The sequence below is a fragment of the Opisthocomus hoazin genome, chromosome 1 (assembly GCF_030867145.1).
Source record: "Opisthocomus hoazin isolate bOpiHoa1 chromosome 1, bOpiHoa1.hap1, whole genome shotgun sequence".
NCBI lineage: Eukaryota > Metazoa > Chordata > Aves > Opisthocomiformes > Opisthocomidae > Opisthocomus > Opisthocomus hoazin.
In genome coordinates this window covers 31400927-31427113 of record NC_134414.1, presented here as the reverse complement: position 1 = coordinate 31427113, position 26187 = coordinate 31400927, and the positions used below count along the sequence as shown (strand labels likewise).

Sequence of the window (26187 nt, the reverse complement as noted above, 5' to 3'; positions counted from 1 at the left end):
TCCCACTTACAGTAAGTGCAAGGAAAAGGAATGCAACAAAAAATCTCTTGTCCTTGAGCACTGAAGTGTACAGACTTTGAGCTATGTTTGCTTCTTTTCTGTTTTGTTTTCTTTTTGCCTACTCATCCCCATACAGATACCCATACAAGTATACACAGTCACCAAACTGCTTTACTCAGCCCTATAAATAGTGTTAAGGTAGAAAAAATTCAACAAAATGTAAGAAGGCAAAAATCATTTGACCTTTCTAAGTTTAAGTAGCCTCACACTTGACATATTAACTCCAAAGTGTATAATATATTTACATCATTGCTAAGTCTTGGGAAGTCACAGTCACAGTCAAGGACTGTAAGACCTAGTAGCTTCCTGTCCTCCCAGGATTTAAGGAAGATTGATGTGTTTCCTGTGAGTTTCTGTCAAATATGTAGGTTGTGTGGCTTTTATCAGTGTGTGTTGGTTATCTGTTTTGTCTTATTTAAAGAGAATTATTTTTCAGTAGATAGACTGAAAGTAAAATTCATCAGAAGTCTGGTGACTTCGGAGCAAGTGCTCTGGGTCAGCAGTTAAGTACAGAAATATTCTGAGTGCCATGAGAGCAGTCAGAACTGCAGAAGATAAGTACTTCATAATACTGCAAATGAGGGAATAATTTGACCTTATTATTTTGGTATTCCGTGTATTTCTGGTTTAAATGAGTAGGAAATCTTAAAATAGAAAGTAAAGGGTCAGGGGTTAAACTCATGATCTAATTAAAGTTGCAGTCTTAGGATTTGCCCTTTAAGTTTAATTGTAACTGTAAGTTAAGGCTGAAGTGATTGAATACACACTTCCATATTTGGGTAAATTCTGACGATGTGAGTTCCAAAATGTGTGCATTAGCCTTATAGCTGAGTTAGCTTAAGATGAAAGGTTTTGATAAGCTATGAGAAAAACAATCAGCTTTTGAGTTGACAGGCCCCATGTACAAGTTAATCATTGTAATGCCAGGTTGTTTGAAGCTGTGTCTGTTAATTTTTCAGAGAAGATTGCAGTTAATGACATCCTAAGATTGCCTTCAGTTCTGGCAGGGCTTGAAGCAAGTATGAGTTTAGTACTGTCAGAAAGTACAAAGATAATGACAGAGGAATACTCTGAGCAGTCGGTGAGTTTGGAGTTACAGCTTTGTATCCTTGAGTTTTCTGCCCTTCCAGCCCCCTGCTGTACTCCCTGATACCCTGGCCCGGGGCCAAGGGGGAGTCTCACTAGTTGTGGCAGACAGTCTCAGAGCAGAGCACAACACATCCCTCCCTGTAAACCTTTTTTGGACCCATGATAGCCCAAAAGCTTACTTCTACTAATGCAAAGTTGGAGCCTCTACTGCTGTTTTCATCTCTTTCTAGCCTCAAAAGCATTGACCACAGTTGCAATTTAGAGAGCAGGAAAAGGGTCTCTGTGTGGACACCTGTGCTCTCTTTTTTTCTATATAATATGTGAGTAAAAGAGAAGATACATCTAAGACTACAATAACCAGTCAGGTTGAGGCTGGAAATGGGTCACATTTTCCCCACTGGCATCACAGGCAGGTGAGAAAACAGATCTGGATTTCAAGCCCAAATCTGCACTGGGCAGGAATAATGAAGTGATCTGGGCACATGGGCACCCTCCGGAGAGCTCTGCATGATGTTCAGCCTGGAGGTAACAGACGACCAAAAGTGACCGGGAAGCTTCCAGCGTTGTGAGAGACCGGACAGAGCATTGTGGACGCAGCCAGAGAGTCCTCTGAGAAAACATGTGCCCAGGTTCTGTTTCTTGTCCCGACCACAGCGGAGACTGGACACAGTGCACAGATCTGCTGCTTGTTCTTGTACCTGAGTGTCTGCCCGAGCCGTAGGTGCCTTCAGCATATTCTCAGCTGAGTTCCTTACCTCCTGTGTAATTTTAAACCCATGTGTCTCTTGTATGCCTGCGCACACTACATGAAGGCTTTACTTTTTGTTTGTGCCTCAGAATAAAGAAAGGGAAAGCAGAAGAGAACTTGCTCAGGAGCTGCTCAGCTCACAGCCCCTGTTTGCAAGCATCTCCCATAATCCAGTGGGGAGGGCTGTGAGGGCAGCCACTGCCTCTGCGTGGGGTCGTGAGGGTGGGTGGGCTAGCTCAGACATCCCACAGCCCTGCTCCAGAATGGACTCCGTGCCAGCCTTACCCAGTGCCAAGCCAAGTATGCGTGTCTGAGTGCATGGGAAGGGAGAAAAGGGATTTCCGCCCGTTGACTCCACATACCTTCTCAGAATCCAGCACAGCTTCTCGAGGTCAGAAATACGCTATGGCCAGGCAGGGATTGTTTCCCTAGGGATATGTGAGTACAATCCCAAATGCCGGATCTCCAGTCTTGACTTTCCACCCCATTTTACATGAATAAGTGGCCACCTCCCAAAGTAATTCTCTCATTCAGCTAATTAGTGCTTCAGGCGCCTGTTTTACAGCCCACACACACAGCAGCTCTTATACATGGACATAGTCCCATTGAACAAACAAGAGTTGTTTTACCCGCAGAACAGCTAAAAAAAATGTACGAAATACACAGTGTCTTTCTAATAAAGAGGGAGAAAAAAAAAATCCATGATCTATGGATTTTATTTATGGATTTAGATTCACAGACTGCAGTTTCTTTTCAGCTTAATTTGATTGTAGTTTTCTTTTTCACTGATTCTGTGCATTTAATTTTTTGCTCCACTTCATTCCCTCCCAAGGCTCTAAACATAGATCATTTGAACTCATTCTTGCACTGTTCTCAAACGCTTTACCTGCTTCCCATTAACTGCTCTTAGCTATTTGTGTTATTTCTACTTGGCAACAAGGTCATTCGGTTGATAATGCTTCTCTCAAACATCTGTTCCTCCCTCCAGTGGCCATCTATTTCTCTAGCCTTCAGATAACTTTTAATCAAATGTTTTCCCTTTCTCTTCCTCCTAACAGAGCATCACTCAGAACATCTCGCTGATGTGGATTGAGTTTGTGCTTGGTTATTGAGCTATGGACCAAAGGCAGTCCATAAGTGATGCTGCCAATACCTTTTTTTTTTTCTTTGATTGACATTGGTTAATTACACTTATATGGCTTCATCGTACTAGTCTAATGAGCTGTCTTGATCTGGGAAAGACTTTAGAGTTTTGTATTGTAAAATAAAGAAACAGGCTTAAAATAAAAGACCTTACAGTCTTCTGATAAAATATAGAAATGCCTCAGAAGACTGAAAATACAGAAATACACACCTGGCAGGACCCAGCAGGAGCATTTGTGTCTGACTTTTCCTTGTTTATCTAATCATTTGCTCTGACGAATTATTGCCCATGGGCTGTTTGCATACAAACAGGTTTTATGAAAAATCACACCCTATTTATAGCAATTTATTAACTGGAAGGAGGCTATCTTTGCTAATTTAATTGTTATGTTTAAAGTGTTTCTTTCAACTCTGGCCAAAAGCAAAGATCCATCAGTAAGTGTACTACCTGGTAAACTATTGATAGCTTCATTTTATGTAGCTCTTGTTCAATGAAGAGGCCTGTAAGGGTTTTTGCCTTTTTTTCACAGGTGCCGCCAGTGCTTCTGGACAAGCAATTTTCGGAATTTACACCGGATATCACACCCATTATTCTGGCTGCTCACACCAACAATTACGAAATCATAAAGCTCCTTGTGCAGAAAGGGGTTTCCGTGCCCAGGCCACATGAGGTCCGCTGTAACTGTGTTGAATGTGTCTCAAGTTCAGATGTGGACAGCCTCCGCCACTCTCGGTCCAGACTCAATATCTACAAGGCTCTGGCAAGCCCATCATTGATTGCTTTGTCCAGTGAGGATCCTTTTCTTACCGCTTTTCAGCTGAGCTGGGAGCTGCAGGAACTGAGTAAAGTCGAAAATGAATTTAAGTCGGAATATGAGGAACTGTCACGGCAATGCAAGCAATTTGCAAAAGATCTCCTGGATCAGACACGGAGTTCCAGGGAATTGGAAATTATTCTTAATTACAGAGATGATAATAGCTTGATAGAAGAACAAAGTGGTAATGATCTTGCAAGATTGAAACTGGCAATTAAGTACCGTCAAAAAGAGGTGAGTGTGCTGGAGAATGTTTAAGCATATTTAGTAGTAGTAATGTGATAGATAATAGTCTGAAATACATCCTTTTAACTGAGACAAATTGCTGCTTATCTTTTTTTGTTCTACAGAGTCTCTTCTTTTTTTTACATTTTTAATTAGATGAATTTGAATAGCTGTTACAGTTTGATAGTATCAGAATTTAAAATGTTCTCTTACAGCACAGGTCCAAGAAACTTTTTTTTCTTTTGTACCTGAATAGACGTGGTCTCCAGTAGTTGTGCTCTGGAGAGCTGTTCAATAATAGGATGAGAAATACATACACCATACTTCAAATGAGCTTTAATTGTGCCTGACAGAAAAAAGGAGGCTGTGTTTAAACACCTATAAAATACTACAGGTAGCTCTGTAGAGGGGTTTCTTCAAAAAATAGCTGTTATAAACAGATACTGAAATATAAGATAAATAGCAATGTGTGGTTTCCCAAAACTTGGACATGAAAAGAATCCCAAATGGAGATACCTGGGTGTTTGCTTCCATGACAGTTAAGAATTCAGGAGTTTGCTTCACTGATACATATTTTCAATTGGAATTAGGGGATGTCTGCATCTCTTTTAAAAATACTTAAGTTCTTATGTGCATGCAAAAGCAAAAGAATCGAGAACGAAAAATGCGTTAGGAATGCAGCTTCCCTGATAGTTCCAAAACTTCACATGGTCCCTGCTTATCATCATGTCAGAATGTGTTTTATCAACTCATTTGGAAATTGTACGTCTGAAGTCAGCTGAATGATGGAAGTGTATAGGTGAGATAAATGCCATTCCTAATTTAATATTACTTGTTCAGATAAAATACGGGAAACGCTTAAGAAACTTCTGTGATATTTTGAATTAGTCTGTCTATCCCTGCTAAATCTCCCTTCTGCAAAATAGAATAGTAAATGCATTAATATGTGAAGTATGTTAGAAAGGTTTGTAGGAACAATAACCAAACATGTAATGGTCCTGTTGTCCATTTGAAATATAGTTTAGTAGTGCTAAGAATCTATCATGAAGGTAGGGACCTACTGAAGTAGTGCTGGAAAAATATCTCAATTAGCCTCTGACTTCATAAGTCTTCTAATAAGTATTTTTTCATTCAGGAAATATATAGCATAATTTTATATTTGGTAGTATAATGTTTTAGGCAACATATTCACTGCCTTTGTAAATTATTTTCAGATGGTACTATTCCAGGCTTTTCTTAACAACTACTATTTCTATTTCTTGAAATGCCAGTCCTGTCCCACACTTATTTAAGAAATTCTAGCTTGGACTTCTGTTTTCCAAAGGACTAATGCCTCGAAAGAAAATTCTGACCTCTTATGGTTCTATTTTTTAAACCTAAATACAAAGCTTGAATTTTCTTAATCTGAGATAGAGACAGTGAGAGACATCTGAAGGGTGAAATGTTTTTTATAGTTGCATCAGATTCCCATGGCTAATTAAATTGCAGTAATACAGCTGATGACACTTCATTAATTCTTCGTAACAGCAAATATTAAAGCAGTACTGATTTAGTGCAACAATTCCAAATCAGCGTATCTTTTATATTTTACATACATTTTTAATTTCTATAAATATTTCATACTGTCCCTACCATTTGAGTGTCCCTGAAGTAAAATCAAGTTTTCTTAGATTCTTTCTTGGTGTTCTTAAATGTATTTCCTACTAGATGCTGAAACGAATAGTAGCCACTGTAACTGATCAGTTCTTTTATTTCTGATTATTACAACAGTATTCTGGTAGGTACGGCTCAAGGTCAAGAAATTTACTTCAGGCATAACGAATGCTTGGATTCTGACTGTTCTGGTGCATATGGATCGTGATGATAATAGATCAGACAGGTGTTTCTGTTTCTTGTGTTAAAGATGTTACCGGAGACGCTGAATCTAGCAGCCTCCAGGGTGTGGGGATTCTTTCGGCCCAGGCACTGGAGGCCAGCCAGGAGTGACTGGAGACCCTGGTGTCTCCATCCACGTGCAAGCATACTGACTGGTCCTGCTTACACAAAACCGGCCCCTTGATTGCCTTCCCCTCTCCATTTTGCCATACCTGCTCGTCCCTGATCCTTCCCCACCCTTTACATTTCCCCTAAACATCTCACAATAAATTTTACATAATCGCACAGGACCTCTCTGATATTCCATAACTTTGAATTTCCCATGAGTCCCATGAACCCCCTCAAACATCCCGTAATACTCATGATAATGATGTTTTCTCCTCCTTATGATCAGTTATAAAGTTGAGGTTGACCCTCCTCAAGGCGGTTGCCACTGGTCCTTTAATGGTCCATTTGTCGGAGACTAAAGAGTCTTGGTCTTCATCATTGTCTCTATTATCCCCTGGTTTCTGTGTTGAATTTATCACTTTTCTTGTTGTTTTCTGTTTCTCTTATACTAATTAACCCTTAAGCAGATAATTAAATGAACCAATAATTCAATGAACCAGATGCTCTCACATTTCATATATCCTTACACTACAGCTATCCAAGGCAAGCTTGATGGCAAGCTGCAGAGGCAACTTATAAATCTGATTTTTGAAGTGGCAGGAAAAAAGTGTGGGCTGGATTTTAACTAGCCCATTAATAACCTGTTTAAAAATACTGGTTTGGGGTGATATATCTGCTTCCTCTGCCCTGTGTGTCTCAACCACCAGGAGTGAGTTCTCCACAGACTCCAAAGACTTTTCTATTATGACAGGAGCACACACGAGTTTGTGTTTTTTTGTTGCTATCAGTTCTCATTATTGTCTTCCTTTCTCTTAAGTTGTTTGCTATCCCACAAAATAATAACCAGTAAAACCCAACTTAACTCTCCCCAACAAAGCAGAAAAGCAGGTAAGAATGCATTGTCTTCCCTTCTTATCTTAGCACTCATCCGTAGCATGTCAATCTTTATTCACGCTATTACCAAAGGACATTGTAATGCTATATTGGGCATGAGCTCAGAGCTCCATGAGTAAGCAATCAGATCTGGTTGTTCAGAGCATCCACTCAAAGTCCAGAAATTGCAGTAAAAAGTAACAAAATAATGAAGAATGAGGACAAGTAAAATAGGAACAGGTATCTTTTTACATTGCTTCTACACTTAGTTGCTTGGGAGTTACAGGTTACTTTTTTCTTTGAGGTTGAAAACAACACCGAAAGTTATTGGCAGTAATTCCTCTTGGCATTAGTAAGCAAGTGAGTATGAAACACATTAGAACTAAACCTTGTAAAAGACTGGAGTAGGCTTTGGATAATATAACTTGGTTTAATCTCGAAAGACGCAAGATTGGGTAGGAACAGCAGACTGAGGCTACTTGCAGGAGAAGCAGACAAATAGGTGGTGAAGAATTTGCATTGAGTAAAGAAAGGAAAATTGATAAACATGAGAAAAGGTAATTGTCAAGCTGGGAGTTATTGAAGAGCTTCAGAATGACATGGTGTTTGATCAAATGTAGATCTAGAAATACCTTGTAACAAACAGAGAAATGCTCATAGAGTTTAAGTGATTAAGCAGTGCTTGGTGTGATGGTCTGCAAGCCCTTGCCTGGTACCACCTCTGTATTATCATCTATAGAAGTGAAGAAAGCACATTTATTCTCAGAGCTGTCTGCATTGTTCATGGTCACCACATTGCCCCTGAAGTGGACCTCCACAAACCCAAAAAGTTTATGCCAATTGAATTTGAGGTTCTTCACAGTGAAAAGTGCTTGTCTTCTGCATTTCCATTCCTTTCGCACTTGCCATAATACTGTGATCCTCATTCATGTGCTTTCAAAAGACATCTCAGTGGTAACAATCCTCAGTCCATGGAGTCCTGTTAGAAGGAACCTACTATGTATTACCAAGGAAGAAACTTCTCTGATAAAACCATCTATCTTCTTTCATTAATAACTAATGAGGTTGAAAGAGATTCATAGTTTCAAGTTTACACTGCAGAATAATATGTGGCAAGACTGTGGATAATGTCTGTCTTGAGTTAGGTGGGAGAACCAGAGACTATCTGCCAGCATCTATGTTTTGTGTGCCTACCCACGATTATTTTTAGTGTAGCACATGGGTCAGAATATCCAAGGTACCATTTTTTTTCTGTTCATTTTGCACGACTGTTGCTGTTTGGCTGTAAGCAAACATGCGTTGCTGATGCTTATGGTGCCTGTTTCTGACACCTCCTGTTGTCTGGGCTACAACTAGCAGCAGACAAGACAGATTCCCTGAAGTCATGCAACCAGTCTGCACGGGGCACAAACATTTCGTTGTCTAGCTATCTACTGCATAATTTTATCTCAACTATGAGAGAGTTTGTTTTTATGAAGGCTGTCACTTACAATTTTGTTGTGCTAGATTCTAAAAACACAATGTGCAATGAGAAATAGTCTCCCATTTTCCTGAACCAAATAAAAATGTTATCTGATTCAACCACAGTTTCATTCAAGGGTGTAGAAGGGAAGTCACTGATTCTGTATATGATTCATAAGCAGAAGTTATTCTACCTGTAATAACAATAATATGTCATTCTGAGTTTAAGTAATTTGCAAAACCCTGGTGCAACAATGCAATTAAGTAGCAGAGAATAGTAGCAGTCTATGATAATTAGTAGACATTCATCTTTGCCACTAATTGCATGTTCTGTCTCATGTATATTGAGAGTTTTTAATAGAAAAATGACAACAAAACCCCAGTGTCTCTCACTCTACAGTTAGCTTTGTTTCAGCTTTGGTTCTGTTTAGGTCTTATGCATATATCTGCATATATGTGAAAGAGTGCTTACTAATTTTCCCATATATGTGACATAAAGAAGCAGGAGGGGGCATATGTGTGAAGTAAAGGAGCAGGGGGAGGACACACGTTAGTAGGCTGAATCAATATCCTCTAGTTTCACAGGAAGTTAAATTGGTGCAATTTATATACTTCTACTAGTAATTTTTATCTCTGTCTTTTCTTGCCTCCTAATGACTGGCCCATGTCATTTAAGCCATAGCTGTATAAGCTCAAACATAGTAGCAGGGTGAGGTTGTAATTATTGGCAGTATTGTCTCATTTTGCTTTCTTATTGTACATTCTGATATCAACACAGAGGAAATATGAATTTTTAAGTACATAGCTGTTAAACTTTTTCACTTTTCAAATGAACAAAAACTAGCTGTTTCTTTTTTTCCTTTTCTTTCCATTCTTCGTTTACTCTGATCATCTTTCACTTCTTCTGTAAGTTAAAGATCATTAGAAAATTTGGAAGATTTGATATTAGCAGAATGTAAAGTAGGTTAAATTCTGCATATTTCACTTTGACACTCTGGAAACATTTCAATAAGCTCTTTTTCTGTCTTTAAAAATTAAAGTAAATACATAGTTTATCTAACATCCATGCATGATTGTATGTCATGTTGATATGTAGATAAAGAAGCAAGAACTAAATTTGCTAAAAGATACTTTCAGGAAGGACATTTTTCCTGGTCTTGAATTAATATTTTTAAAGATTTGATTTAAAAAATAGAACACTTTCTAAATTATCATTTCTCTTTTCAGTACATTTCTATAGAAATGACTAATCAAAGTTTACCAAAAAATTTGGCTGCTTAAATACTAAAACCCACCCAAATACCTCTAGTTGTTCTAACAGTTCCCGCTTCCAGGTACCAAGCCCTGGTTTTCTGAGTTCTTAGCACCTGCAGAGTCTGAACTGGCAAACAGGCAGAGAAAGAGTGAAAGTCTGAGTGGGTTTTAACCATTTAACACAGTTAAAGGCATTTAGATTTAATAAGAGTACAGGCTTTGTTAATAAGAATTTCAGGGAAATCAGCTTCAGACTATCTTGCTTGCTTATTTGCAGGCAGACGAGAAGTGAGATAGGACTCCTTCACACAAGAAGCACACATCATGGGTCAACTGTTTTTAATGTAAAACTGTACCTGTATTTTCCTGTAAAACAAACAGCACTTATTACTCGTATGAGCTATATCACTATATTATTAATTCATAGAATCATAGAATTATTAAGGTTGGAAAAGACCTCTAAGATCATCAAGTCCAACTGTCAACCCATCACCAACGTGCCTGCTAAACCATGTCCTGAAGTGCCACATCTACACATTTTCTGAACACCTCCAGGGATGGGGACTCTACCACTTCCCTGGACAGCCTATTCCAATGCCTGACCACTCTTTCAGTAAAGAAATTTTTCCTAATATCCAATCTAAACCTCCCCTGACGCAATCTGAGGTCGTTACCTCTCATCCTATCACTAGTTACCTGGGAGAAGAGACCAACACCTGCCTGATTACAACCTCCTTTCAGGCACTTGTAGAGAACAACAAGGTCTCCCCTCAGCCTCCTCTTCTCCAGACTAAGCAGCCCCAGCTTCCTCAGCCACTCCTCGTATGAGTTGTTCTCCAGACCCCTCACCAGCCTCGTTGTCGTTCTCTGCACACGCTCCAGCACCTCAATGTCCTTCTTGTAGTGGGGGGCCCAAAACTGAACACAGTACTCCAGGTGCAGCCTCACCAGTGCCGAGTACAGGGGCACGATCACCTCCCTACTCCTGCTGGCCACACTATTCCTGATACAAGCCAGGATGCTATTGGCCTTCTTGGCCACCTGGGCACATTGCTGGCTCATGTTCAGCCGGCTGTCGACCAGCACCCCAAGGTCCTTTTCCACTGGACAGCTTTCCAGCCACTCCTCCCCAAGCCTGTAGTGTTGCCTGGGGTTGTTGTGACCCCAGTGCAGGACCTGCCACTTGATCTTGTTGAACCTCGTACATCTGGCCTCAGCCCATCGATCCAGTCTGTCCAGATGCCTCTGCAGAGCCTTCCTACCCTCGAGCAGATCGACACTCCCGCCCAGCTTGGTGTCATCTGCCAACTTACTGAGGGAGCACTCCATCCCCTCATCCAGATCATTGACAAAGATGTTAAACAAGACTGGCCCCAAAACTGAGCCCTGGGGAACACCACTCATGACCGGCCGCCAGCTGGATTTAACTCCATTCACCACCACTCTCTGGGCTCAACCATTCAGCCGATTCTTTATCCAGGGAAGAGTATGCCCATCCAAACCATGGGCAGCTAGTTTCTCCAGGAGGATGGTGTGGGGAACATGTCAAAGGCCTTACTAAAGTACAGTGTCAAGGTAAGTCTTCACACAGCAAAGAAAGGGCATGGAGATACTCCAGCTGGCTATCACAACTTTTTGGGCTCAGCCATTCAGCCAGTTCTTTACCCAGCAAAGTGTACACCCATCCAAACCATGAGAAGCCAGTTTCTCCAAAACTGATAAATTAAATCTTAAATCCAATACTATGATATTGATATTTCATAGATCAGTTCTTGTTTTCTAGGAAAATGGTGCTACAGGATAAAAAAAGATGTTTGTTACTGATAATAACAGCCATCTGTTTAATCTTGCTCAGAAGAGGCCTTTTAAAAATGCTATCATCCATTCTTCACTAGTTTCCTATGTAAAATACAGCCTCAGTGAAATGGAAATGTTTCACAATAATGTCACAAATTTAGTGAAATTTTCAGTGAAAACATATCAAACAATTTCAAATCTGTCTTTCTATGTCGATGTCTAAACACTTCATTTCAATAAAGGAAAGCATTTTATTTGACTGCAGTTTCTTCTTACTTCACTTGGACTTTAACGTTTTTGTCCATGCAATGCTTATACCTAATATCATCCATATCATATTTATTATATCAAGCAGCATAAATAAGATAGAAAGCAAAAATTATTCCTTATCAAACTTTAATATCTCACCAATGCCTAGAGAAAATAATTTTGAAGGACTGAAATCAAAATTTGCCATGTTCTTAGTAATGTTTTTTTAATGTTTAAATTGTCATTCTTTGGGAACGTTGGCCTTATATTCAGATATGGAATATAAAATATGTCTGGAAACGCTAGAAATTTCCATAGAGCTCCTCTGGCAGAAATACAGTTGAAGAGTCTAAGTCAAGCTTTGTGACTTTCTCAGAGGGTAGAATTTTCCTTTGGAACCACAGATTGATTTTGAGTAATTTTATTAGACATTATAATGAATTTCTCATTAAAAGTCTTTCAGAAGCAAAAGCCTGAGTTATTGACTATGTAAGCAGGAATGACTTTGGAAACAAAACATCTAAGAAATATCCTGCATTTGAAAAAAAACCCACACCTGAAAGATAAATGGAAACACAGCAGCCATGTCTTAGCAAGTCACTGTGTATGTGAATATTTGTCAAAAGACTGGAAAGGTGCACTCAGAAGTCTCCATGTAAAAAACAACAAAGCCCCACAAAAAATGGACTCTGATAATATTTGGACATTTTTAACACCAAAGGAAGATGTGTTTAGTCTATAAATCCCATAACTGAGAGGAGTGATGTATGCACGTTTGGGTCCATGTCTCCAAAAGACCCATTTCTGCAGAGTCTCAGCCATAGTGTTCAAAAAGTTTGATAAACATTTTTCCAGGCAAGAGCCAGGTACTCTAAAACAGGTCATATGTTTGCCTTGTAAATCATGTAAAAGTCTCTGTGTCTGTAGATAAAGACTCCATAGATTGTTAAATAACATAAATTCTGTAAGCAGCTTATCTGCTACGCATACTTAAAGTCTTACTCTAATTGGTTATCTGTTACCTCAGAACTGAATGAAGTGTGCGTGTCCCTGTGGAAGCTGTACTTACTGCTGCTAGAAAAAAATGTTCTTTAATCACTGGGTGGGAGCACATCTGCTTAATACATCATTTAATTGTGACTACATTTTAAATGCGTGGTGAAGCAATCCTCCAAAAGTATGTGAGCAAATTCCTTATACAGTCAAAAGACAGAGGTATGCACAAGGGAGATCCTGTCTGCTCAAGATAAGACATCGAAGTTAACTCCAGAGACATCTCTCTCTGCTCCCTTGGCTGGCTAGGGAAACAGAGCACTTCAATTAGAAGAATTACATCACTACGCGTTGAAAATGTAGATGCAAGTTAGACAACTTATTGCCTCAACTGCAGTTTCTACCCTGTGGTAGCAGAGATTTTCTGAAGGCTCAGAGCCCGCATAAAGGGAAATGAATCTCAGCACTGACTTTTTAATGATGTCTCAGAAGGCATCAGTAACTTTTGAATGCCAGATGCCGCACATGTTACAATCCTCTCATCACGGTTCTAGTTAAACTATTCATGAACTGACACCAACGTCTTTTTATTTTGAACACTTGCTAGAAGTAATTAAATCAAAGTAGAGGAGACTTGGTGTTAATGAAGTACAGTAGAAAGCTATCATTTCAGTTCCTTTTCTGTGTCTTTCTTAAAAGAAATGTTGCTGGGATTTCTGCCTCAAGCGAAAACAACCAGTACTGCCTATGCCTGACCAGCAGTGCACACCCGTTCTGTTCGGATGTGACTGGCAAAAGCAGAAGTTGTCTTTTCTTTGAAGGACCCACTACCAAAGCACGTACAAGCTTCCCTATAAACCTGGGGTAGATTTAGCACCATGAGCTATTTTTTTCTACTTACAATAACAAAACATTAGCTTAACAAACAAAATTTTAGAGAAAAATAATCTTTTAACAAGACGAATTAATAAGGTGGTGCACAGGATTTCATTTTGAACATATATCTGTAATTTTAGGAGTTTACAGCCCTCATTCCTCTCTCCATATACTTGCTGGGATTTTGTGCTGTGCCCAGCACAGTCAGGCCTTAAGTTCCAGATAGGGCCTGTTTGTGTTATTGTAACACTGTGAAAGCTGTGATTATGCTGTAAGGCTGGCTGCACCTCCTAATGGCAGAGTGTGAAGTAAATACAGCAGGAATCACGGGTTTTTTTCATTTTTTAAAGCTTGTATTTCACTTTTTTTGTGGACAATGCACTCACGACACTGTCAAAATAAATAATCTAATGGTTCATTTCTACTTAATGAATGAAACTAATCCAACCTACCTCACCAGAGAGTATGGCTAGAGCAGCCTATGGTACCCATTGACTCAGCTTCTGCCTCTTATGTTGTTAAAGGTCCTGCTTAGACCTGCCCCAGAACTACGCTATTTATTATGCTTCAGTGAAATTTTGAGGACTTTTAAAAGTTTGTCTAAAGGAATGTCTTCCTGGCCCAAGAAAGGGGATTTTTCTTTGTTTGCTTCTGTGAATACAGTATCATCCATTTCTTCACCTTAAAATAAAACCTGAACTTTATTGTAAAACATGGCAAAAAGGTAAAGATTATGCCTTTTGAGGGCAAAACTCCAGAATAAATTGCTGTTGTTAGTTACACCTTCAGTGGTCTGGAAAACAACACATCAGTTATCTGCTAAGTACTGTTTTGGAGACTGAAGGGGGGAGGGGAGGGAAGCATGCTGTGTTTTTACTGAAACATTGTGAAAAGTTTGTTAGTTTTGTTGCTTAAAGAAATCAGTTTTTTTTCATTAATATTACTAATGAATATAGAATATAAGAAGTCTTTCTTCTATGTTGCTTAACTTTCCTGGTATTTTCACTTAGGTTTATATGGTACTAGATTTACCGGACCTGACACAACTTAGAACCAGTGCAAAGGAATGCTGAACCAGAATAAAAAGAAGAGAGAACTGAAAGCACATTTTTTTCCAACGGTATTTTTATTAAACTTGGTCTCACAATAATGGAAGTAGACCATTTAACAAGTTAAACATGCTGCATGTCATGCTTTGCAGACACACTCAGGAACTGATCTTCTTATCTGATAGGTAGCTGCTTTCAGTTTTCTTTTTCTACTGCTTAGGCAAATGCTTAGCAAGACCAGGACAAAGAATTGAGACTGAAGATTCGTTCTGACTTGTACACTCCACATTCGAAGCTGTGTTAGGGTTTGAATAGATCTGCAGTTTTCTTTTATACAATAACCCATATTTCCTGTGTCGTGTATCTCAGTCTTGGGCAGATGTCTTGGATATACTTGGGCATCTCAAACGGTACAAGAGATGTAGGAATTGAAACCTCTTTAGGGTCTACCTGTTGTTTACAGGTGAGCTAGGTGTGTGAGTTCTTGTTACAGTCAATGGGTCCTGATTCAGCTGAACAGGCGCTAGGGATCAACTTAGTTTCCTAGGCACAGGTGTCTAGTGTTATTTGAGGTAATCTAAGCTATCTGAGAAGAATAAATAGAGCTGGTAGATATGGCAAAATACCTACAGGGAATATGTGCCCTTCCAGACCAGGAGCCAGAGGCCAGAATACTTCAGTGTATCTGAAACAGCACTAGATGTCCGTGTGTAGGTAACTGAATTGTATCTCCAGATATAAGGTAAATGTCTTCCTAAGGTCTATTGACTGTATTAACTACATAGTCACTGATGATGGGAACTTAGTAAGTTCCAAGCACACTGCTTACATGTGCCTAAATGTAGGTGTTTCAGCCTCAAACTGGATCCCTAGCCTGTTGTAGTCATTCACAGAGAGGATCAGGCACTTGCAGAATATTATTCTGTGCATCTAACAGCTGTTCATCTTTTCAGTGGTGCCCAGTGACAAGACAAGGGGCAACGGGCACAAACTGAAGCACAGGAAGTTCCGTCTGAACATGAGGAAGAACTTCTTCACTCTGAGGGTGACGGAGCAGTGGAACAGTTTGCCCAGAGAGGTTGTGGATTCTCCTTCTCTGGAGATATTCAGGAGATATTTATAGACGAAAGGCTGGACATGAGCCGCCAATGTGCACTGGCAGCCCAGAGGGCCAACCGTGTCCTGGGCTGCATCAGGAGAGGCGTGGCCAGCAGGTCGAGAGAGGTGATTCTGCCCCTCTACTCTGCTCTGGTGAGACCTCACCTGGAGTACTGCGTTCAGCTCTGAAGCCCTCAGCACAAGAAGGACATGGAACTGTTGGAGCGGGTCCAAAGGACGGCTACAAAAATGATCCGAGGGCTGGAGCACCTCTCCTATGAGGACAGGCTGAGAGAGTTGGGCTTGTTCAGCCTGGAGAAGAGAAGGCTGTGGGGAGACCTGATTGCAGCCTTTCAGTACTTAAAGGGAGCCTATAGGAAAGATGGGGACAATCTTTTTAGTAGAGACAGCAGTGACAGGACGAGGGGTAATGGTTTTAAACTAAAACAGGGTAGGTTTAGGCTGGATATAAGGAAGAAATTCTTTACAGTGAGGGTTGTGAAACACTGGAACGGGTTGCCCAGAGAGGTAGTGGAGGCCCCATCCCTGGAAACATTCGAGACCAGGTTGGACAGGGCTCTGAGCAACCTGATCTAGTTAGTGGTGTCCCTGCTCGCTGCGGGGGGGTTGGACTAGATGACCTCTAGGGGTCCCTTCCAACCCAAAACTGTCTATGATTCTATGATTCTATGACCCGCCTGGACAAGGTCCTTTGCAGCCTGCTGTAGGCGACCCTGCTTTGGCAGGGGGATTGGACTAGATGACCCACAGAGGTCCCTTCCAACCCCTAATATTCTGTGATTCTGTGATTCTGTGAACTAATCTAAAATGAGATTATTTGCCCTTTGGAGCTGCTTTTTCTCCCCATTGGCTGGTGAAGAGAGGTCCTGATGACTGTCTTAGACCATTTTTTCTATAGCTAAAGTTATAATGGAATTTATTTCAATTTGAGTGTCCAGTTTTACAATATTCAGTTTCTCTGCAATACTGTTATCTACTAGTGATAGCACAGGAAGGAAAATGCCTTCTGACATCACCATTTTATACTCTCACTTGCCCCTCAATACCATATACAACAGCAACTGGCAATGTTTCTTAGAGAACATAAGTCACACAGCTGTGTGATTAAAGGACTGCTTCCTTTCTTTACAGACAGTGACTTATCACTGTTCTTGACCAGTTCCATACAACTGTGTGTCCATTCTGGATGGGCAGCTTTCCCTGTCCTCTCCGTATGTGATTGAATAGCATCTTAATGGTGCCAACTACTTAAGCTGCTGTCTTTCTTTGCCTTCAGGATATCTATTCCTCTTCTCTTCTCTTCTCTTCTCTTCTCTTCTCTTCTCTTCTCTTCTCTTCTCTTCTCTTCTCTTCTCTTCTCTTCTCTCCTCTCCTCTCCTCTCCTCTCCTCTCCTCTCCTCTCCTCTCCTCTCCTCTCCTCTCCTCTCCTCTCCTCTCCTCTCCTCTCCTCTCCTCTCCTCTCCTCTCCTCTCCTCTCCTCTCCCCTCCCCTCCCCTCCCCTCCCCTCCCCTCCCCTCCCCTCCCCTTCTCTCCTCTCCTCTCCTCTCCTCTCCTCTCCTCTCCTCTCCTCTCCTCTCCTCTCCTCTCCTCTCCTCTCCTCTCCTCTCCTCTCCTCTCCTCTCCTCTCCTCTCCTCTTCTCTTCTCTTCTCTTCTCTTCTCTTCTCTTCTCTTCTCTTCTCTTCTCTTCTCTTCTCTTCTCTTCTCTTCTCTTCTCTCTTCTCTGACACAATGAATCCATCTGTATTTCCACTCAGGTTTTTGTTTCATTCTGGGCTTGAATTCTGTAATTTCTTTGGGTGTTTTATTTTTTATTATTTGGGGTTTTTTTTTCAGTCTTTCTGCTTTAATTGAGGTGCTGCCATTCTAATTTGTTATTTACTATTTCTGTTATTGTATTCATATCAGATACTCCTCTAGTGAAAGATGCAAAGTTTTAGTGAGGCAGAAGGCCAAAGAAATCGTTGTTGAGGAATTTTGCAAAAATAAATCATTCTGAGAAAAGATTTTTAAAAAGTGAAAACTCTTTTGCTAGGAGGATAATAGGCTCAGTTGTTGGTGAGCACTCGCAAACAAGCAAGGACTTGGTAAGGAAATATTTTACAGAATGTTTTGAAGAACAGGGAAAGGCCAAAGGTGAATGCATATGAATAAGAGAAGAAACAGATCCAGAGCTGAACATCCTCTGAAATGTTCATTATCACATCAAATCATGGCTTTGACACATTGAATGTGTTTCATTCCTGAATAATCTTGTGAAGTTGTGAGGTTGTTTAACATTTGTGGGAGACAAAGACCAATGCAGATCTTCAGCAAGTAGAAATTGCTGAAGGTCTACGAAGTGCAACATGCCTATGTTCTGATGCCCCAGTACAGGATCTGGATCATTATTTTTTTAAGTGGATGAAGAGGAAAAGGAGATGTTTTGGTCTGCATGCTGTGCAGAAAAGATAATAATATTTAATTACCAGGGTAATGTAGTCATTTAAATTAGAGGTTGTTCTAAATAGCTAACCTTAAGGGCTTCATTAGCAGCACTGTTATGGTACGCAAGAAGATATGACTCAGTTACACAGCATTTGACATTAAGACAAGCTGAAAGTGTAACAGAAGGTAAAAAAGGTTTGACACATTATTAATAAAATTAGTTCAAAGCTTGAACTCTTTTTTTTCTGCCCTCTTATTAGCATGTAGAAAGAAACTAGGAATAGCCATTCATGTAGTGTGTTTACGCTATGAGTCTCTACTTCATTCCACATAACCTCAAGTATTTAACTAAGGTGTCTATGTCAGTAGCTTAGCCTTGGGTCCCTTCGTAGTCAGTCGGAAGGGACAGACATCTCCAGACAGCCGCTCAGGCCATCTAAGAACAAAATCATTTTTGTCACCACCTATATTACTTACACTTACTGCAGAGGAGACATAGGGTAACTAGATGTGTTCCACAGGCTAAAAAGAAGATAAAATCCTGTAAGAAGAATAGCATGTAGTTCCTGGAAGGTAGGTGACAGTGGACATAAGCTAATTTTTTGAAGTCTTGATATTCTGTTGTTCTGAGAACTGTAAAAACCCCTTAAGCTAAGACAGATGAGCCTTGAGGGCCTGTTTGTTGGAATCCCTTTGGTAATCTAAGATGCAACTTCCCTTCTAATGCACCGTGTGATCTAAGGGTCTGCCTTGGCAGGTAATTTCGGAGAGACACCAAGTTTACCACAAAGACTTATCTATGTTGTTTATACATAGTTACATATTTAGACTTAGTGGACTTAGACTCTAGAGTTTGTTGAGAGGGAAAAGCCTGAACAGATGATCTTTAAGGTCCCCTCCCAACCCAAACCATTCTGTGATTCTATGACTCTGTATTAAAGGCTGTCTTGTTTTAGGGAGAAAGCCTCACTCATGCAGTCTGGACAGGTCACGTTTTAGTTGTAGAAATGGTCAAACAGTCTTAGGTGGATTCTTCCTAAGCAGTTTAATGTTTCTGAACCTGACACATATATAGATTAAGAGCCAATGATGTGAACAGATATGTGCAAGCCTCAATGTTCACTGCACTAATGTCAAGAACTAATGTTCTTTAACCTGCTCTTCACTTTTCAAAGAAACAGAACTTTCATTTGACCCCCAAGATCCATGTATCCCTCTTAAAGAGGAGCTGGCAATACGTTGTTGGAAGATAGCTTTATAGGACTCGTATCGTTTGCAGAAGTGTCACGTTCCTCCTGTCAAAATTAGGTGTTTGGGAGCCTCCATCATGTCACGCTGGGACTTTTTTTCACTAAAATGCAGAGATTGGGTGATAATTTTAGATTTTGTCTGGAGAAGTAAGCATCATGCAATACTGCATCTCAGAGGTTTGGTCTGAGGCAAAAATCCACAATTTTACATGAAGATTCTTGCGATTAGCTGGAAAGTTTTGCAACAGATAACTGTTGTTAGAGCTATGACAGCCTGCAAGACTTCACTTGTGTTGAGCCATTTCTTAATCATTATTTCCAAAGCTGGAAACCTGTAGCAAACTTACTCACAATCAAAGTCATAATCTTGAAATAATAAGACAAAGCTTTTATATGCACTGAAAAAATATTTTCTTTCACTGCATGTGATCCTATTCTCAATACAAATATTTTAGTCAAACCACATAAAGGTGAGTAGCATAATCACACTTGAACGAAGAGAGATTGTCATTTTCATTACAGTAAATTAAGGTTAGGTCTTTCTAACCTGGCTGTGAATTGCTCTTTGCTCTGTACTAAACCTTGGAAAAAGTAGTTTGGGAGTAGGAACACATTAGTTTTCAGTGACAGATCTATCCAGGTATAATTATTGCAAATTACAGTGTGCAAATGATGGTTGAACAAGACCTTGTCAATACTTAAGACTATGTTGGTTTGAAGTTGGCTTGCTTTTCAGTTGCAGCTTTTTCGTCAGAGTATACATACCTGACCACACAAACGCCACTTGGACACTAACTAGATTTTTGTCCAAAGAGATGTTATTTACATTGAATTTAGCAATGCTTTGGACACCATTTCTCACTATATTGTTGTATTCACATTAGAACGTTACAGTCTAGATGGAAGAACAAGATAGGTAAAAAACTAGGTGAATGGCCAAGCTCAGAGGGTTGTGGTTAATGGGTCATACTTTACCTAAAGACAGGTAAAAACTGCAGTGCTGCAAGGATCTCTACTGGCCCAGATTTATCAGTGACCTGGAGAAGATGACGGAGTCCACTCTTAAAAAGTTTGCAGATGACACTAAGTTAGAGAGACCAGCTGATATGCTCAAGGCAAGGCTGCAATTTGGAGAGACCAAGACAGGCTGGAGGAATAGGCTGACAGGAGCCTAATGAAATTCAGCAAGGACAAATGCAAAGTCCTGAACCTGGGAAGGAAGAAACCCCTGCAGTGACACAGGCTGGGGACTAACTGCCTGACAACAGTGCAATAAAGGAGCTGGAGCTGGAGGTCTGAGTACTTCCAGCTGAACGAGGGCCAACAGCAAAGGTGGCTGACAATAACCTGGGCTGTATTAACAGGAACATAGCTGAAATAGGTGATTGTGGCCCTCTAATCAGCACTCATTTGACCACATCTGGATACTGCACTCAGCAGTATCCAGATGTGCATTCACCTTTGGGTCCCTCAGTTCAGCTTTGGGTCCCTCAATACAAAAGATGCATGGATAAACTGGAGCAAGTTCGGTGAAGGGCCACTGAGATGGTGAGGCACTTGCCCTCTGTGGAGGAACCAAGAGAACAGGGCTGGTTTGGGCTGGTTCAGGCTGGAGCAGAGATGACTTTAGGGGGAACCAACATCACCCTCCACTGACTACATGGAGCTCATCAAGGATATGGAGCCAGGCTCTTCACAGCAGTGCATGGTGGAAGGACAATAAACAATGGGAATCAGTTGCAAGAAGAAAAGTTTGGACTGGATACAAAGAAAATAAAGCTTTCCCCATAAGGACAGTCAAGCAATGGAACGGGTTTCCCAGATAGGTTGTGCTGTCTCCATCCTTGGAGATTTTTGAGACTTAGATGAATAAAGCCCTGAACAACCAGTCTGATCTCCCATGTTACCCTGGTTTGAGCAGGAGGTTGGACAAGAGACCTCCTGAAGTCCCTTCCAGCCTGAATTATCCTATGATCTGATGACAGGAACTGAGGAGCCACATTCATTGTAGCCAGCGTGCTTGGAAGTCTCTGTGAAGCTGTGATCAAGTGTGCAGAGGATGACAGATAGTTGTTCCTTTCTTCTTCTGTGGTATTAAGAAATCTGACCACATTAATCTTTCTCACACGTGTTTGCTGATATATGCCCTGGCATTTCAGCTGAAATAATAACAAAAGGAACATTTTTATATCTTCTTGACTCTTAACACCTTTTAAGGGTACAGAAAGAATATTGCTGGTGTTATTAATATTGTAGTATTGTAAATACTCTAGGGATATTTAACTTTACACATAGTTCAACAAGTTTGAAATGACAAAGTAAAATGAATTTTCAAATGATTAAGGAAGGAAAGGGGTAGATCAGTATAAAATTATTTATTACATCAGAAGATAGAATATGAAAGTTTACAGATTTTTTTCCCCACAAATGAAAGACAAATAGTTAGTATTAGAAGTAAAAGTAGTAACAACAACAACAAATTAAAACAATGGACTATTTACCGGTTGTATATTTTTCTTCCTCTACCATTTTTTCAACAAATGTGATGATACTACCTTAAAACATTACGGTGAAAGTTATTATCTTGTAATTTTAAAAAGGAAAATTAAGGCAAAGCAGTTCCCTTCTTTTCTGCTTTCCTTCCTTCACAAATGCAATTAATGCAAATTGACCATAGTCATAACACTGCCAATATAAATATTCTGACAATACAAACAAAAATATTATTCTGTCAGCTTTGGGTCCTTTGGCTGCTGTCCTCCCTCATTTCCATGGAAAAGCTGGGGTTTGTAACAGGTCCAGCAAGTTCAGTACTTCAGAAAAAGAAAACATTTCCTCAAAGCAGTAGTGAGATATATCAGCCATCAAGTCTTCTTTTCAAAAGAGGAGGTGAGTTTTTGTCTTTGTCAAGGTTTGCTGTGTCAGGTCCCTTGATGGGGTTTCTAAAATTCCCCACAAAAACCCCTTGATGTTAGATTATCTTTGAAGTTCTGAAATGAAGCACTACAAGAGCCCACAGTTAAAACTTAAAGAGTTTCCCCATACAATTAAAATGTAATTTAGTTGACATTATAGTTCAGTTACCAAGTATGGGTTGCTTTGGATGCCTCTCACTGAAATATTTGGGTGCTGGAGAAAACACGATTTTGTTGTGGTGGTGGAGGCTGGAGTAAGGAGCATTACAGCTTCTGTCAGGGTTGAGGCTGACTGGTAGAGTAGGCAGTAGTAAGGAACAGAGAGGAACGAGGGTCTCACCACCGTCATCTCAGCAAGGTGGTATTTAAGGAGTAAATTTGAGAGGGGTGTTTATTAAAGAAGAGGTGTTGCTTCCCTGATTACAATATGTGATGTTATTAGCATGAGATCTTTACAGCTGCAGGCTGGATATTGTGGAGAAAAATAGATACTGAACATGACTCTAGCTCAGGAGGCATCACCCAGCCTGCCTGTGGGTCAAGGCAGAAGTCCTCCAGCAGGCTGATTTCATTAAAGCCTGTGTGTTATGCATAAGTGCAGGAAATGGGAAAGTTACACGTGCAATCTAAATTTAAATTGCACTTCACATAGGAACTTCAGTGTTTTTGCAGGTTTGCTTCAGATTTTTGCTCTGCATTCACTTATCTCTTCCTGTACAATAAGTTTCTTTATTCTTAATTATATGTCTGATTCTTGAATAAATTTCAGTTTAGGGAGTCATGATTTCATGCATACGATCAGGATATGTCTGCCTAACACCATGGAAAAGTGCAAAGGAAGCAGGAGAAAATATTCCTTCAGAGTACCGGTGAGCTACCTTTCATAAGGATTAAAGAGCAGCTCTTTCTTAGAAATGTACCCTTTCTGACTTGCTGGAGCAGAAGCTGGGGCATACATGTTGTGCAGGCAGTGACAACAGCCTATGGAGTGTATTTCTCTGTCAGTGAACAAATTGTCTGTGATTTGTCGAGGAAGAATGTAGCCTCAAACCTTCAGGGACTGAAACACAGCCTTTGCTCGTATCATTCCACATATGCCTCTCCCATCTCTAGCTTTTCGCAAATGATTATTTTCCTCCACATTTTTAAACAAAATATATTGCTTTACCTGGAACTGTAAGGCAATGTGTTTTACTTCATCTCTATAAGAAATAGCTATGGAAGTTGGGCAAACAAAAACATACCCTGAATTACCCAGTTTCTAGGAGCATGCAATGAATTTTAGAAACATCAGTCTAACACAGAAACCTATCACATAAGTCAGTAAAATATTGTACAAAAAATGGTCTTAGAGACTTCGGCTGTACTGCGAAATCAAAGCACCAAGTGATACTAAGGGATTTGCATGCAAACAGTCTGCAGCAAGTTGCAGATTTGCCTTTCATAGAGCTGTCTGGAGAGGTCAAAACTGGAACCAAGTAAGAGCAAATAGGTAGTAAGGATGACTGGGGTCATAGTGAGGATGACCGGGGTCCAGTGCTCAAATTCACTCACTGTTTGATTTCTTAATGTAGATGTAGCGTGAACATCCGTATAAGTGACGCATATGTAAAGACTCAAGTAAAACAGGCTCTTTACTGGTTCTTTCGTCGCGCTGGTTCTTCACCATGACAGAAACCAGCAGGGTTCAGACATCTCTGTGTATGAGAACAGTGAGAGTAGCTCCAGGTTTTCATTTGAGATATTAAACTCTAATGTTTTGCCAGAAATAGCATAGCTTCCGAAGGAGAAAGCAGTACCCAAGGACTGTCATTATTTCTCCAGATTGCCAGATGCTGGGTACACAGAATTTTATTAACAGCTATTGTGGGTATTTTCCCATTATGGGAAAGCACAGTATTTCTTAGGTCTGTTCATGAGAGAAGGTTATTTTCTTCATCCACAACCTATTCTTACATGTAAAGGAGCTTTTGGAGAGCAGGCTTTTGAGTAAGCAGTTATACTCCCTGCAGTTCTTTCCAGGATTCGTATTCTGTGTTTAAACCGCGGAAGCTGCAGATGGTGGCTGTCAATTGGCCATTCAAGAGCAGTGCCCCTGAACTCATTTAAGGCAAAACTGGCAAGAAAGGTGAGTTGTACAGATAATGAAAAAATTGCAAAACATCATCTCTGACGGCCAGAAGGAAGGTTCATGAAGGCCTTGACACTTGACTGGTACAATTGATGCATCTGCTGCAGACTCACATGCATTTCTTCTGCAGATGGTCTGAGAGTAACGCTTACTGAGTGTCTTTGCCAAAGACCTATCATTTCAGCTTAGTCTTCATGCAGGAACTGGGTGATTAATCTGATTTGTCAGCCTTTAATATTCTCACATAAACACACAGCCAAGTTAAACAAGAGCAACTTAAAGATGAAAAACATCAAAGTATTTGAAGAGAAAGAAAAGCAGATTGACTATATACATTCTGTTCCTAAGTATTAATGAAACTAAAAAGCCAGACCTCCCGACAACATGTTAATAGAGAACATTCAAGAGAAAAATATGCAATTTATTGCTTTATTTAGTTTGAATGCCTTTGTAATCAGTCTGTATTTTTATTTTCCCCTCATCCTTCTAATTCTGCATTCACTCAGCCTTCAGATGAGCGTTATGCTTTCCAGAAACTGGGTTCTCACTGATTTTGGGGAACTTTGGCATCTTCAGTTCCACATGAGGTTCACATAATAAACAGCCAGTTCTAAAGAAGGTGGGAAACCTTGGAGTTCAGCATGACTCTGTTGCTGGCTCTCTTATCACTTGGCTAGAACAGCATAAGCTTGGAGTCAAGAATAGTTGTACTCATATTCATTTTTCACATCAGGATGCAGGATGGCACCTCATAAAGCTAAGCTAATGGAGTAAAACGTAAATTTGCCTGGTGCTAACGGAAGGTGAATATCACTACTCCAAGAAGGTTTCTCTTCACCAAAACAGGCAAAGAGCCTGAAAGTGGAGAAAAGAAGGAAGGAAAAATTTTGTAGTCAGATTTTTTCCAAATAGCTCAATACCCTGCTCAAATCTGAAAGGACGTTCAAAATGGGAAAATGAAGCTAGGAATGTCTCACTACCTTGTTTTGACCTCTGTAACAAACTGCACAAACGAGGAGCAGGGTGGTCTCCAGTGATGCCCACAGAAATTCTCAGATGAGCAAACAATGCCCAGAAGAACAACCTAGCTTTTCTAGTCTTTTTCCTGCCCTTCCCTCACTCAGAGCTTTTCCCAGCTAATTTTTCTCCAATTTAACTCACACTGTATTCTGTGCTTCAGTTGCTCTCAACATATTTGCAGGTCCCTCATGAATTTTGAAAAGTTGGTTATTAATTTGTAACTTTTCCTTCTGGCAACATGGCAGCTACAAAAAGTAGACAAAACAGTACAATGAATAGGATGTGAGGGAACTCATTGATTCTGTCATATAGTGGGACTGTAACTAACTTAAATTCTGACCCCTTCTGTCTGACCAGTTAATGCTTAGAACCTTTACCAATACAGGACACAAAACCAGCTTGAATGTAAGAAATATGCTACTGGTAATTGCTGACTGGTTCAGAGGTGTGGGTTTTTTTTTTTTCAATTTCTACAGCCCCTGGGGCTGTCAACAGACCATTCTTTATATGAGTGGCTATTTGTTTCCAAAGCAGTTTGAGTCAGTAGCATGATAGACGGGAACGTTATGCTATGAGCAGTGCACGTTATTTCTACCTGTGTTAATATATGAAGTTGCTTAGAATGTATATTGATTTTGGTCTCCTAAAAGGAACTTGAGCTTTTGAGTTTATAAAAAAAATGTGTTCATAGTCTCAATTTATTCAGTGTTAG

At 40.1% G+C, this 26187-nt stretch overlaps 1 protein-coding gene across 3 annotated transcripts in view; it reads left to right on the top strand.

The window, feature by feature from the left end:
* TRPC4 (transient receptor potential cation channel subfamily C member 4) overlaps positions 1–26187 on the top strand; it is a 162619-nt gene that overhangs the window by 81928 nt on the left and 54504 nt on the right. The window contains exon 3 of one of the 3 annotated variants that reach the window (XM_075420745.1): positions 3571–4089. The exons of 1 other annotated variant lie outside the window; for it this stretch is intronic. In XM_075420745.1, coding sequence (XP_075276860.1) covers positions 3571–4089 — 519 coding nt within the window. Of the gene's footprint in view, positions 1–3570; positions 4090–26187 lie in introns of those variants that run through there. One more of the 3 variants, XM_075420753.1, reaches the window with a different exon arrangement.